The sequence below is a fragment of the Hemiscyllium ocellatum genome, chromosome 6 (assembly GCF_020745735.1).
Source record: "Hemiscyllium ocellatum isolate sHemOce1 chromosome 6, sHemOce1.pat.X.cur, whole genome shotgun sequence".
In the NCBI taxonomy this organism is placed as follows: Eukaryota; Metazoa; Chordata; class Chondrichthyes; order Orectolobiformes; family Hemiscylliidae; genus Hemiscyllium; species Hemiscyllium ocellatum.
The window spans coordinates 100,833,280-100,848,646 of record NC_083406.1 but is presented as its reverse complement, the minus strand read 5'-3'; the positions used below and the strand labels follow the sequence as shown (position 1 = coordinate 100,848,646).

At 38.9% G+C, this 15,367-nt stretch overlaps 1 protein-coding gene across 5 annotated transcripts in view; it reads right to left on the bottom strand.

Annotated features, from left to right (window-relative positions):
• Nucleotides 1-502: 502 nt before the first annotated feature.
• LOC132816508 (F-BAR and double SH3 domains protein 2-like) overlaps nt 503-15,367 on the bottom strand; it is a 239,631-nt gene continuing 224,766 nt past the window's right edge. For all 5 annotated transcript variants that reach the window (XM_060826190.1, XM_060826191.1, XM_060826193.1 and 2 more), the window contains 2 exons: nt 14,103-14,188; nt 503-5,236 (listed from right to left, as the gene is read on the bottom strand). In XM_060826190.1, coding sequence (XP_060682173.1) covers nt 5,153-5,236; nt 14,103-14,188 — 170 coding nt within the window. In that variant the 3' untranslated portion in view covers nt 503-5,152. The remainder of the gene's footprint in view (nt 5,237-14,102; nt 14,189-15,367) is intronic.

The window sequence follows — 15,367 nt, the reverse complement described above, 5'->3', positions numbered from 1 at the left end:
GGGTCACCAAAGCAGCCGTGCCTCTCAGGGAATGTGGTGCACCCACCTCAGTGACCTATTGCTAATGCATGGCCCCTGAGGATGCTTTGGCTCTGCAGGAGGCTGAGGGCTTTATGATCCCAACCCCACTTCCTGTGGACGAGCACGGGGCAGTATTGATACATGCTCTGTACATCCACAGAAAGCATCATAGAAGTCTGCTGGTTGCTGGAGTGTGATCTGAGGACTGCAAGAGTGGGAGGCTATCCTTTCCGGACGGCTGCATTGAACGTGGATCACAGGAACGACAGTCTGCTTCTAGGGAACGATGGGTAACCTGTGTGAGATTTTTCAATGATGCACCCAAAAGTGCATTAGGGCAGTGGCTAATGGTATCAGTGCAAAATGGTATCCAATGTCAAACACTATCAATCTATTAAACATGGTGCAACATTGTACATATTGTGAATTAGACTGAAATGTGAATATTTCAGATAAAATGCAAAAAGAATTAAAGCTTGCATAAAGTTTCAAATTTTTATTTAACATTTGTACATAATAAATACAAATTTTAACAGCCAATACACTGCAGAAAACATTTTGCACATTTGCTTTCTCTGCTTGAAGTACTGACAACTGTACAATGTATAATATGGAAAATAAGCCTAATGTGTAGACAACTAAAAGGGAACATAGTTTGAAACCACTTGGTTCTTAATTTAGAGCATAAATGCAATTTCAAAACATGAGAAAAATATAAAATGGGGCAAACTTTCAAATAATTCATAGGCAAATGAAGTAAGGGGATATCAATGAAGTTTGGATGAGTTGGCAACAGCAATATTATCAGGCTATAAAAATATGGTCTGTAAACATCATAAAAGTAAACAAAAGAACTTCAGAATACAAAAGAATTTAAAATAGGGTGATACAATACAAGAGTGCAGTTCTAGAGAAACAATAACCTTTCTTTGTTGTAAAACTTTACATTTTGATGTTGTTTCTGGTTTGATTTCGTTCCCATTACAATAACTACTTGTGCTTTCTTCCTGTAAATTCCATTAAAATGTCTCATGTTTCGTAAAGGTTACAGTTTGTTTGGCCTGGTGATTAAACTCAGCCACTGAATATTATAACGCATGTTTGGACTGTAGTTCTTCACCAGGATTTGAATCTACAGCTCAAGAGGTATGTAGCAGGTAGTGTCACCACCACACTACCAAAATGATGGAAGTCAGGATCGGTTGTTGGCAGTATATGTACATCCACTGTGTTCTGGAGCTACAAAACACAACTAAAACATGTGGCATCTAGTTCAAAAGGTTCTCAACAACAGTAGCTTCAAATAAGCCAAATGTATACACAGTCACATATTTCACAACCATTCTAGTTTTAAGCTTAACCTCTTTGAGCCAAACATTTAAAATATAGACATTTATGGGTACAGTATCTTTAAATGACACCTATAAGAAATTTTCTGAGAGTAGGATACTATTTAATGAGGGTTTTACAGAATTACTCAAAGAATGTGCACAGTTATTGTTTCTACTAACCATTATTTGATCAGTGACTTGCTATGACTTTACTCAGTCTATACTAAAATGATTGAGAAACCAGATCCATATCTTTGAGGTGCTAATTTCTAAACTATTATACAGCTTCCAGAAGTTGTGCAATAGCAGCCTTAAAAATAATTACCAAGGTTTTATATAATCAAACATCAATGAAGGATCAAATCACACAGGAATAGTTGAGTTATTAACTCATTGTAAAAAGCTGCAGCACCCTCTCTGCAAAACAACTGTTTTTAATTAGGGGATCAGTGAAATTATGTACTTATATATTGGAAGGCTTCAACACTGTTTGCAACTTCAATAAACTGGTGATTCCTAACTGTGGATAATCAATTAGAACATTGGACAATTAATATTTTGGAGTACTGTTACTTGTCCTCATTTACAATCCTTCCTAGTAGGGTGGACTGAACAAAGATCAGATTTCTCCAGTTGTACTTCTGTGTCTTGCCCTTCTTGGCAAACAGGAGATGTACTTCCATGTCATGATGAGACAAAAGCACAAGATCTGACAAGATGGCTAAATGACCCAAGGCAGTGTATAGCAGTATTGATCAATGTGAAGGTCACCACAGGGTGAAATCAGAACATGCCCTAAATTAGTTACATAAACAGGTGAATTTTCCAGATGAGGCTTCGCGTAAGGACTCTACTGGAGTTTAATGTTTGCAATCACAAATCAATTTAAGATGATCAAACTGCTGCATATAAAATCTATGCTACCCTCAAAGCTTTCAAACAAAGCTTCTTTTTTTCCGCTTAATTAACCATGACAAGCATTTAGAAATACTAACACATACCTGATGCAAGCATACAAATTGCACATACTATTTTCACAGACTCACTTTAAGCAGAAATTCTGATTCAGTCTTAATCCTCGATCAACTTGTGTAGTCAGTAAGACTGAACTTTAACAGCAGTCATTAATACCTGCCCCTTTTTGATATTTCACAATTTTGTTCTACTACTTTCTTTGCTTTCCTGCTTTGATATCATTTTTCAGCAGGAAAGACCCAACCCATCAGTAATGAATTTCTCCAGGGCTATCACCATCAATTTGCCTTGGTTAGCAGGAAGCATAACATAGCAAATATTTCTGAAATGATTCAATTATCACCACTGAAATGAATTGCGAATTTATCAGTGGGGTCTTAGGCAGAATCAGACATGTTTTGAGGTGGTGAAAAAGGGAATGGAGTTTAGTCTTTTAAATGGGAGTTCCCTGCTTGCAACAACAGGTCTGTCCTATAGATTTTAGCATTCAATGTTTCAATCACATATGCAATGATCACATGTAACATGACACCTCTACATGTTGTATTTCTAATCAAAAAGTGATATGATTGATTGCATTTCAGCATAATGTACAACGCTTTATTATGTTTATCTCAATGTGTGCATTTAAATGTACCACAGAAATTAATCTGCATAAAAGGAAAACAAAATGGAATGGCTGCTAAATCAAAACTTGGAGTTTATGCGATAATTAAAAGGGTAATTCAATTGAATTCCCATCAATTTATTGTTAAAATGATATAAACCCAGCTTGAAATTGGGAAAGTGAGATTTCTAGATTTGAAGAAATAGAGAGTTGAATATCAAGATGGATCAAAAGTTTCTTTCTAATGTCTACATTACTGGTAAAAGGTTAATACAAAGCTAGGTAGAATTGCAGTGTCTGAACATATTGGTTTTGCTTTTGCCTTAATGGAACAAGTCAGTTGTGAGAAGGTGCAGGACTCAAAAGCTGATTCCCAATGGAGATATTTTGAGGTTCTCTATAAGTTCTTACTATAAAAAGTACAGGAACCAAATGTTACAATTGAATTTAAAACCACAATTGCTAACCTTAATTTCTCTTCTGGCAGTATTGGTATGCAAGGGTTCACCGGCAAATCAAACTCTTATTGTGAAAGGCAAAAGTTTAAGAGAGAAAAGATCGCTTGAAAAGTGGCAGTTAACAGATTTGAGGTCTTTTGTCTCAAACTGAATCATTCAAGAATTGACTATGAAAAGTTAATCTTTGAATTACATCACCTCTGCTACTCTGTTACTTGAATCTAACAGTTGTATGAAAACACTTGGCAGTTATTCATTTAGTGTTTAGTTTCCAACAATTGACATGCTATTTTAGCTTCTAATCCTGTTTTCCAGTTTCCTAGTTTCCTAAACTTTAGTACATTCAACACAGTGTACATCTGAAACCCAGACTGTGAAATCAAATTTGAAGTGTGCATATAATTCAGAAGTTTGAAGTGTGCTCTAGCAAAATGCAATATAAACAGACATTTGTATTATATCAGTGGAGATATGTTTCCTATGTTTTTAAACTTCAAGCCTGCCAATCCTATTTAAAGATGCCAATTAAATATTTAATTTATTCACCCAAGAAAGTCAAATGGCTTACTGCAGTCATGAAATTGTGTTATTCAGCAATCAATAATGCCTCCCAGCATAATACTGTCATATATTCAGGGAAGTACAATGTCAATTTTTTTGGATGAAAAAATAATCAGCCTGGTGAGAATTAACTAACATACTATACCTAAGTTAAAAAGTCGTGATTTTAAGGGTTTGTTTTAAACTAAGAAGAAAGACAACACATACTCAAGGAGAAAACCTCTTAGTTGAAAAGCATTCATTGCTCTAAACCTTCACTGAAAATATCTTCATAAAGTTTTCCACTTTAACATGTCCATAATGTATTTTCTTTCTTGACTAGAAATATTGCATAAATATTAGTCATACACAACCATGGAAAACTAAGACTCTTTGAGTTAAGATAGAGGCATTTATTTTTATTCATTCCCTCATTTGTCTGATTCTTTCTTTGCACTGGAGCTACTGAGAGGAACCAGCCCCTCTTAAAAAAGAATTTCACTGCTTACTCAAGCTTTTTCCCTCAATGCTTCTAGCCCATTCACACTACTGCACATTACAGCTGAATACATGTATACAGACTGGATTAATACTAAAGGGAGATATGTCTTACAAGTAGTTCAACTTTATGGCTACAGTAATGTGCTAATGAATTTACAACATAAATTGTAAGAAGAACACAAACTGTGCCTTTAAAAAAAACTTTACTTCTATCTACATTCCTCAGCATCAAACAATGATGAATGATTGGTATCTGGCACTACAGGCACTGGTGCAGAAATCTAAAGCTATGTATTGGAACTTTACCAGTGAATCATAAGTTTCTTTTCCAAAACTGTGCCCTGCACAGCACAATAGTCATATAATTACAGAAGTACCAGACTCTGCGGCACTGGGGACAGATGAAGCAATGTGTTAAATGTCTTTTAAAGAGAGGATTGAAACAAGACTGGACCAGTTGAAAGTTAGATTGGTCAAGCAGTTTAAATCACCAGAAATATAAAGTGGTGGCTATAAAGGCACATGATATTTGTAAAACAAAGAAGGAACGACAATTTTCTTCAGGACCCACACTTCATAACTGCCTTTTTTCCCATTGCCATCCACTGTTTTTGAATTGTAGATTCCATTGTACTGGTGGTGGAGAACTTAAAGGAATCTGAAACAGAAAATGCTGAATAATCCAGTCTCAAGTCTAATTGCACAATGGTGATTTGTTGCTACACCAAAGTTATTTCTACTTCCTCTGTTTTTTCTGTTTTTCGACGATGGTGCTGGGTAGGTGGAGGTGGAGCAGCCCGTACCTGCAACAAGAGAAATTTCTTCAGCATGTCATGAAATGAATTTTTTGTTTTACTGTTAAGGTGAATTCTCCATATGGGTAATATCTTAAGTTATCAGTTAATGTGTGATGCAGTCTTATAGTATCCCTTTGACTAATTTGGTAATGGAATCGGGTTTGATCAAATCCCAGAACTTTGTTCAAATAGCATCAGAACCACACACATAAATGATGCTCTGGGGCAGACATAAAATAGATTTCATGGGTTACTGCTACTAAGACAGTTATTAGTCATCCAACAATTACAATACCATATTTTTAAAAAGTTAGAAATGTATCTATTCCATCTTTCAATCAGCGTAAAATCTTCCGCCTCACCTGTGCTTCCACTGTGTTCTGTCAAATATAATTAACATGTGTCCCAGATATATCAACTCTTCTTCACATACATTTGTTAGCCCTGCCCAAGTCAAATCAATGTGAACTGGGAAATGCAGATCACACAAGCCTTTCCAATTTCTGTTTTGGTTATCTTATTTAACCCATTCAGACATGTTATGATAAACCTCTGGAGCAGGTGGGACTTCAAGCTGGATGGGGACATTGCACCTCAAAAGTCCTCAGATTTCTGTTCAATAGTTAGCATTACATGGCAAATCTGGAACTGTTCTGATTAAAGAGTGCCAAAACTTTGACAGAGCATCTATCTTAAACTGCCCATTAACTCAATAAACAGGCCCTTCAGCCCATGATGCTGTTCCACATATGACACCAAATTAAACCCTTCCGCCTGGTCTTGATCCATATCCCTCCATTCCCTGAATATTCATGTGCTTATCTAAAAGTTCCTTACATACCACTACTATCCCTGGCAGTGTATTCCAGACTCCTACCACTGTGTAAAAAATAAACTTGCCCCTCACATTTCCTTTGTACTTTCCCCCTCTCACCTTAACTGCATGCCGTCTAATATTAGACATTTCAATTCTGGGAAAAAGATTCTGTCAACCCTATCTATGCATCTCAATTTTATAGACTTCTACCAGTCAACTCAGTCTTCACTGCTACAAAAAAAAACAACCTGAATTTTTCTAGCCTATCCTCTAATCCTGGTAAACCCCTTTGAAACCCTCTCCAAAGCCTCCATATCCTTTCTGTAATAGAGCGACAAGAACTTAACACAATGGCTAAACACACCATGCGGTATAGTATTCAACAGTTAAACATCAGATGTGATCCTGTTCTCTATAGTGTAAACTCCTGACTTTGGAGCTAAGCTCAGATCCCCAAATAGTCTGAACTAACTCGTAAATACCTGAAGGCTTCTTTCTGTATTTCACACAGTAAAAATTACATTGTCACCTGTTAACAAATTACATGGGTTTCTTCAGTCACGTTGGTCTCCATCAAAGGCTTGACAATAAGTCTTTAATTATTCATGAACAAAAACTGAAATTTCTGGAAAAGCTCAGCAGGTTTGGCAGCAACTGTGTAGAGAAATCAGAGTGAATGTTTCGGGTGCAGTGATCCTTCCTCAGAACAAAATCAGCCTGGCCAATTATGTTGCCTCTTGATAAATTTGGACATGAAGGACATCAAATTTATTTCTCTTCCTACAGCTTTACTGAATCAAATCTATATGAATGTGAATGTGAATTGTATAGTACGGTTTAGGGACGGGGATCATTCTTGACCACCATATTATTGGCTTTGGGACGAGAAAAGAAGATTTCCATCCCAGTCATGTCAAGTTGAAACCTGAATTTCCTCATTATTTGCTCTGGCACTTTTCAAGTATTAATGAATTATATAGGCTTAGTAATTTCCATTAGTGAAATAAGACTTCCCAGGCCGTAAATTAATTCCAGAAAATCTTATGGGGAGTGAATTCTTACTCTTGATGGTTAATAATTTCTACTCCCTCAATGAAATTGAGGTCAATACATGGTGCACTGCTTAACAGAGAAAATTTTTGATTATGTAAGATATACAATGTTTCCAGTGGTGGTCTTTCTTCGAATGGGGGTGGGAGTTGTTTGATCATTCATTTAACTTCTAATTAGATGCCACCAGGTCTGTATATTTGATTTTCTGCTGGTTGTAATCAATGCCTTGCTAATCACTCTGACTTGTCTGATAATACGGTTAAACTTACTTCTGTGTCTCAGTTGAAAGTAATTATATGTTCATTGACATTGATGTGTGCAATTCAGACAGTGTGACTGGCTCTTTGATTTCCCTAGGGCACACCTTCCACTGAAGATTGTGACACATCATGGATAGATCAGGCGATACCTTAATGTCTTCGACAGGTTGGGCATATTGATTGAAAATGATCAATTTATTGCATTGGATGAATATCGACTTTATAAGCAGAATACTAATCTCACATGTCAGGCTACATCACAGTTGAGGCAGGGTTTTCTTTCCCTCCAACATGCTGCGTTTCAATAATTGTAATGACGTTGGAAATGCCTGTATCATTGCTTTTGCTCACCTTTGAGGATTGTTCGGTTTTACATTTGAACATCTGATTGTCTCATCAGTTGTGTTGTTTCGTTTTACACCATTATTACATTTCAATGGTTTAAAACAAAATAACACAACTGGTGAGACAATCAGATGTTCAAATGTAAAACAGAGCAATCCTCAAAGGTGAGCAAAAGCAATGATAATTACATTTCAATGTAATAATTCTGATAGAAAGCAATCAGCTACTGCAACAATACAGTTTCTGACTAATTCTGCTTTTAAATCTCCGTCGACATATTCCTCAATTACCCTGCAAAAATCATTGATAAAATTGATTCACCTGACTGCCAAACTCTTCTATTCTGGCTGTTTCCAAAATCGTAATTGCTCTGACATTGAAGTGCTTTTAAAACATCAAGTTTGTCTGATTCCTTTTAATTACATCACCTCTATCTCTTCAACAGAGCAAGTAAGTGTCAACTTATTATGCTGCATATTGGTTGCCTAATCTTAATGCATATAAATACAGTAGCTACAAAAGCAGGTCAGAGGCTCAGAATATTGCAGCATGTAGCTCACCTTATGACTCCCAAATATCAATCCACCATCTACAAGTCACAAGTCAGATGTGTGTTGGAATATTCCACACTGTCTAGATGAGTGCAGCTCCAACAATACTCAAGGAATTTGATTAGCACCCCATCCACAAACATTTAGTCCCTCCACTACAGATGCACTTAGCAGTGTGTACCATGTACAAAATGCACTCCAGAAATTCACCAAGGTTCCTCAGACATCACCTTTAAACCACTTCAGCATTACCATCTAGAAGGACAATGGCAGCAGACACATGGGAACACCACCATCTGTAAGATCAACTCCAATCCAGAAGTTTAATATATAACCTGAATAATTTGGTTCCCAACACTGACTAGTGGAGTTCCATAGGATCAATGACTACCATCTACACAGTCTTCTGCCAGTCAGCCAATCCTCTATCCGTTAGGAGGAAGTGAGGACTGCAGATGCTGGAGATCAGAGCTTAAAAATGTGTTGCTGGAAAAGCGCAGCAGGTCAGGCAGCAAAGGAACAGGAGAATTGATGTTTTGGGCATAAGCCCTTCTTCAGGAATGTGTGTGTCAAGCAGGCCAAGATAAAAGATAGGGAGGAGGGACTTGGGGGAGGGGAGTTGGGAATGCGATAGGTGAAAGGAGGTTAAGGTGAGGGTGATAGGCTGGAAAGGGAGTGGGAGCGGAGAGGTCAGGAAGATGATTGCAGGTCAAGAAGGCGGTGCTGAGTCCGAGGGTTGGGACTGAGGTAAGGTGGGAGGGCGGGGGGAGGGAAATGAGAAAGCTGGAGAAATTTGCATTCATCCTAACCCTTCAAGCGATTCTTGGCAGTGTAGAGGAACAGAGAGATCTTGGTGTGCAGGTACATAGATCCCTTAAAATGGCCACCCAAGTGGACAGGGTTGTTAAGAAAGCATATGGTGTTTTGGCTTTCATTAACAGGGGGATTGAGTTTAAGAGTCATGAGATCTTGTTGCAGCTCTATAAAACTTTGGTTAGACCGCACTTGGAATACTGCGTCCAGTTCTGGTCGCCCTATTATAGGAAAGATGTGGATGCTTTGGAGAGGGTTCAGAGGAGGTTTACCAGGATGCTGCCTGGACTTGGAGGGCTTATCTTATGAAGAGAGGTTGACTGAGCTCGGACTTTTTTCATTGGAGAAAAGGAGGGGGGAGAGGGGACCTAATTGAGGTATACAAGATAATGAGAGGCATAGAGTCGATAGCCAGAGACTATTTCCCAGGGCAGAAATGACTAACACGAGAGGTCATAGTTTTAAGCTGGTTGGAGGAAAGTATACAGGGGATGTCAGAGGCAGGTTCTTTACGTGGAAAGTTGAGAGAGCATGGAATGCGTTGCCAGCAGCAGTTCTGGAAGCAAGGTCATTGGGGACATTTAAGAGACTACTGGACATGCATATGGTCACAGAAATTTGAGAGTGCATATATGAGGATCAGTGGTTGGCACAACATCGTGGGCTGAAGGGCCTGCTCTGTGCTGTACTGTTCTATGTTCTAAATGCTGTCCCAGGATACCAAAATCCAATTGAGTTTGAATTTATTGTTTTGTCAACATAGAACCAATGAGACGATCCGATTTTGGGGGTATTAAAATGCAGACATTTTGAAAATTGGAGATAGAGCAACTACCATTGAGAGAGACCCAAGAAATTAAGAAACACTCTCTATCAAAGGTACCCTTTCATTGAAACAGATTTGAAGTAAAAGGGAAAGACGACGACCCAGGGAATTCTGCACTGGAAGAGTGAAGTCACATAAGATGTCTGCAGTTGTGTGCTTTTGAAATTAAGTTGATGTAATTTTAATACGTGTCTAATTGGAATAGCATATTGTCATAGAGTTGGAGGCAGGTAATAAGCAGTTGAGAGAAAGGGGGGCTTGGAGTTGTGTATAGTTGTTATTTAATATTCACTTTTAAGAGTTTAAAATAAATTGATACTATTTTCTTTAAACAGTGGAATTTGGGAATTATCTGCCACTCATAATTTAACAGATTATGATGAGAGGTGAGCTTTTCTGGGTGTCTGGTTTAATTAACAGAAGGGTTCACTGCCATCTTAAAACAACTAGGACATTATTCTATCACAATCCTGTGACAAACAACATGGTCCTTCTTCAACCTTGCTATTTGCATGAATAAGTAATCTACCAGGATGCTAAATTGAACTGGACTTCGTTCCAACTGGTCAAGTTTCTCCTCCCCTTACGTACAGCCAGTTGTAGAGGGAGAGGATTTAAATGTTTCTTGATTGGCTAACTCAAAATTTCCTAATGGTTTTCCAATTGTAAAGACTGTAAGTGTACAGTTAAGGGACTAAGCACAAGGTCATTATCAGCTGAATTAGTTATGATGACTCTTGGCCAACCTGGTGAGTTTGATGGATTACTTCATTTTTGATGATGTCCTCCTGTCAACTCAAACTTAAGAAGCTTGTTTTTATATTTTTTGATTCCTCATCTAGCCTGTTCATTTCCCATGAAAGAGCAGCATCAGAGCCCAGTTCACTTCGTGCATTCTGTTCAATTTTAGTCAGGCTATTTGATGTATGGAGAATAAGTGGATATTGAAAGTGGTGAACAGCATATTCTGCCGCTCTAGTATTTTTTAAGAGGCGGCTTTGGTGTACTTATAGTACCACTAGACTAGTAACATAGAACATGGTTCCAACCCTGCCATTCAATTCATGCACCCAATTGGAAACCTGGAATATTCCACCCTCACCGGTTGTTCATTGTTTATGCTAGAAGTAACATCTTCAAAAAATAACTCCAATAATATGGTGTGTTTTGTCAAACAAGATTTCCTTTTCATAAATCCATATTGACTCCACTTAATTTCACCATTTTTTTTTCTAAATATCTAGTTATCACATCATTTATACTAGATGGTTAAATTTTCTGTACAGTGTGCATCAATGTTTGCCAATTAGATTTTTGCTACATGGTTGCAGACATTAAACATCAGTCTGTCTGAAATTTCCATTTATATATAATGGCACCAAACTAATATGGAGCTAGTTATCTCCAGTTCTTGCACATTTTTCCATTTGACTTCAATAATTAGTAGCTTTAATGTGACAGCTTCTTTTTCATTGTCTTTGTGGAGGATAACTTTTCATTCAGATGCCACCCTTTCTTGGAAACTGGTGTCATCAATTACACGCTGAAGATTAATCATTTAATCACTTTTAAGCACTATGTAAAGGCCAAAGACGCATGTCGAAACTATAAATCCAGCAATTTGCAGCAGGAGGCTAACAAGTGGGATAACATAATTATATTTCAAACAATATTGATCCAGAATGCCAAAAAGGCGGCATGTTGGCTCAATGGTTAGCACTGCTGCCTCACAGCGCCAGGGACCCTGTTCGATTCCAACCTCGGGCGACTGTCTGTGTGGAGTTTGCACATTATCCCAGTGTCTGCATGGGTTTCCTCCAGGTGCTCCGGTTTCCTCCCACAGTCCAAAGGCATGCAGGTGAGGTGAATTGGTCATGCTAGATTGCACACAAAGTTAGTTGCATTGGCCAGGGGTAAATGTGGGGTGGGGGATTACTCTTCGGAGGGTTGCTGTGGATTAGTTGGGCTGAAGGGTCTGTTTCCATATGGTAGGGAATCTAATCTCATCTAATCTAAATGGTTGACCCATCTCTGCATCCACTGGAGGTCCTCTTCATCGTGGATGCCAGTCTTCGGCCAATTCGATTCACTGCTTGGGATATCAAGAAACAGCCTGAGGCACTGGATATTGCAAAAACTATAGGCCTACACAACATTCCAACAATAGCAGTGAAGACGGGTGTTCTAGAGTTTGCCGCACTCCAAACCAGGCTGTTCTAGTACAGCTGCATTTACCTGATAATGTGAAAAATTACATAAGAATGCCTTGTGAACAAAAGCAGGACAAATCTGACCTGGCCAATTGTTGCTCCATCAGTCAACTTTCAATCATCAGTAAAATGATGGAGAGTGCCATCAATAGGGCAGCATGGTGGCCCAGTGGTTAGGACTGCAGTCTCACAGCGCCAGGGACCCAGGTTCGATTCCAGCTTCGGCCGACTGTCTGTGTGGAGTTTGCACATTCTCTCCATGTCTGCGTGGGTTTCCTCCGGGTGCTCCGGTTTCCTCCCATAAAGATGTGTAGGTCTGGCGGACTGGCCATACTAAATTGCCCATAGTGTTAGGTGCATTACACAGAGGGAAATGGGTCTGGGTGGGTTACTCTTCAGAGGGTTGGTATGGACTCCTTTGGCCAAAGGGCCTGTTTCCACACTGAAGGGAATCTAACCCAATCTTCTAATCAAATCAATACTGCTATCAATTAGCACATGCTTAACAAAAATCTTCTCACTAACACTCAGGTTGGGTTCCGCCAACCTTGGTTCAAATGTGGAGAATGAGCTGAATTCCAGAGAACTAAATGCTCCTAACATCAGTGCTGTGTTTGACTGTGTGGCACCAAAGAATCAGAACAAATCTGGAGTCAGTGAGAATCAGAGGAATCTAACTGAAGTCATATCTGGCACAAAGGAAAACAGTTATGGTTGTTGGATATCAACCATCTCATCTTCAGAACATCTCTGCAGGAGATTTGTAATAATGTATTCTAGGCCCAACTTCTTCAGCTGCTTCATCGCTCCATTTGAAGCTCAGAATTGGGATATTTCCTGATGATTACACAAGTTTCAACAATTTGTGACTTCCCAGATATTGACGCAATCCATGTCCATATGCTGTAAGACCTGGATAATATGTAGGTTAACAATGAAAAGTGGAAAGTAATATTTGTGCCACATAAAGTGCCAGGCAATGGCCATCTCCAACGAGAGAATCTAACCATCATCTCTTCACATTCAATGTCTTACCATCACTCCAGCTCCCACTGTCAACATACTTAGGATTACCAGTAAGCAGACACTGAACTTTACCATCCTTATAAATGCAGTGGCTACAAGACCTCGTCAAAGGCGAGAGCGTAGCAGCTATGAACTTTCCTCCTGACTCCCCAAATCCTGTCCACTATCTAGAAGGTCAAAGTCAGGAGTGTGATTGAATACTTCCCTCTTGCCTGTGAAGAGCAGTTCCAACAACACTCGAAGCTTGACACTATCCAGGACAAGCAACCCACTTGATTGGCATCACATACACAAACATCCACTCCCTCAAGCACCGACGTTCAGTAGCAACACTGTACAATCTACATATTGCACTGCAGAAACTGACCAATGATCCTTCGACAGCATCTTCCAAAGCACTGGGCATTGCCACCCTGAAAGACCAGGGCAGCAGATACATGGGGACACCGCTATACTCAATTTCCCCTTCAAATCACTCATCATCCAGACTTGACTTACCTGAAGTACTTGAGACATGTCTGTCTCCAAAGACTTAACAAGACATCCTCACCATGTGATCTCTAACATAATGATGCTACTTGCATTCTAATCCTTCAAACTTCATTTTACACTTTGTCACAGCTTGTGTATTTTATATTGGTACTTAAGTTATCTTTAGTGTCCCCAGGGTAGGAGGGATAAAAATACATCAGTTGGGGTTCACATGCTTGAGATAACACATGCTGGTACATATATTTACAGTTGTCAAATAAGACTGTTTAATGCTCCACAGCCAACAAGCCACTAACACACTAGGTCCAGGTACACTTGAAGAATGGTCACTGAACAGACAAGCACACTTACAGAACTGTACATCAGTACCAGCTAATGTCTTTAAAAGTCATCTGTAGGTTGAAACAGCACCACTCTACAGCTTCATTACAATGTTAGTTGCAACACTTTATGACTGAAAAACATTATGCAGAACATACCGGTCGGATTTTCCCAATTGATGTTTCTGGTGTGTATCTCTGTAGCTGTTGATTAGTGGATGCTTCCAAAAGTAAGCTTTCATGATCTGAAAATTGAATCCAAGAAGTACACTCTGATACAATGTCATCATAAGCACAGATGTTCATGACAGCTACAAGTGTTTTCGATTGTTGGTTAGGCCAGTTTTAGAATAGTGTGCACAATTCTGGTCTCCTTCCTATCGGAAAGATGTCGTGAAACTTGAAAGGGTTCAGATGAGATTTACAAGGATGTTGTCAGTGTTGGAAGATTTGAGATATAGAGGGAGGCTGAATAAGCTGGGGCTGTTTTCCTGGAGTGTAAGTCATGAGGGGCATGGATAGGGTAAATAGGTAAGGTCTTTTCCCTGGGGTGGGGGATTCCAGAAATAGAGGGGCATACGTTTAGGGTGAGAGGGGAAGAATTTAAAAGGGACCTAAGGGGCAACTTTTTCACACAGAGGGTGGTACGTGTATAGAACAAGCTGCCAGAGGATGTGGAGGAGGCTGATACATTTACAGCATTTAAAAGACATTTGAATGGGTATATGAATAGGAAGCATTTAGAAGGATATGGACCAAGTTCTGGCAAATGGAACTAGATTAGATTAGGCTATCTGGTCGGCATGGATGAGTTGGACCAAAGGGTCTGTTTCTGTGCTGTACATCTCTATGACTTTGAGTGTATCTTGCAATGACATTAAAATAACAGCTTTGGACTCCATTTGTACCCATTTTAATTCCAAGTAGAACTCAAAATATTGTCCCAGATCTTTCAATCATGATCAGAAAGCTCAATTCTGTTCCTAATCACACAAAGACATATACCAAAACCACAGAGAATGTTGGAGAAACTCAGCAGGTCTGGCAGCACTTTTAGAGAGGAAACAGAATTAATGTTTTGAGTTTGGTACATCTTTTCTTCAGAACTTTCTGAAGTTATACTGGACTCAAAACGTGAACGGTTTCTCTTTCAACAGACCTAGTGGGTTTCCAGGATTCTGTGTTTATTGTAGAATTCTAGCATCTGCAGTATTATTTTATTAAAGAAATATACCAATTATCATGGAGGAATTCTACTTGTGAACTTCTGAGCCATGAGACTTCCCAGCCAGAACACTGTAGTCCATGCCAAAGATCCACAAATTCAGCAATGAAGTGAATTGGCACTGAAACGATATACCTTTTAAGTATATTAGCTATTGTATTCCAAGATTTAAAGGTCCTCCAGCCACTGTTGACAAGTG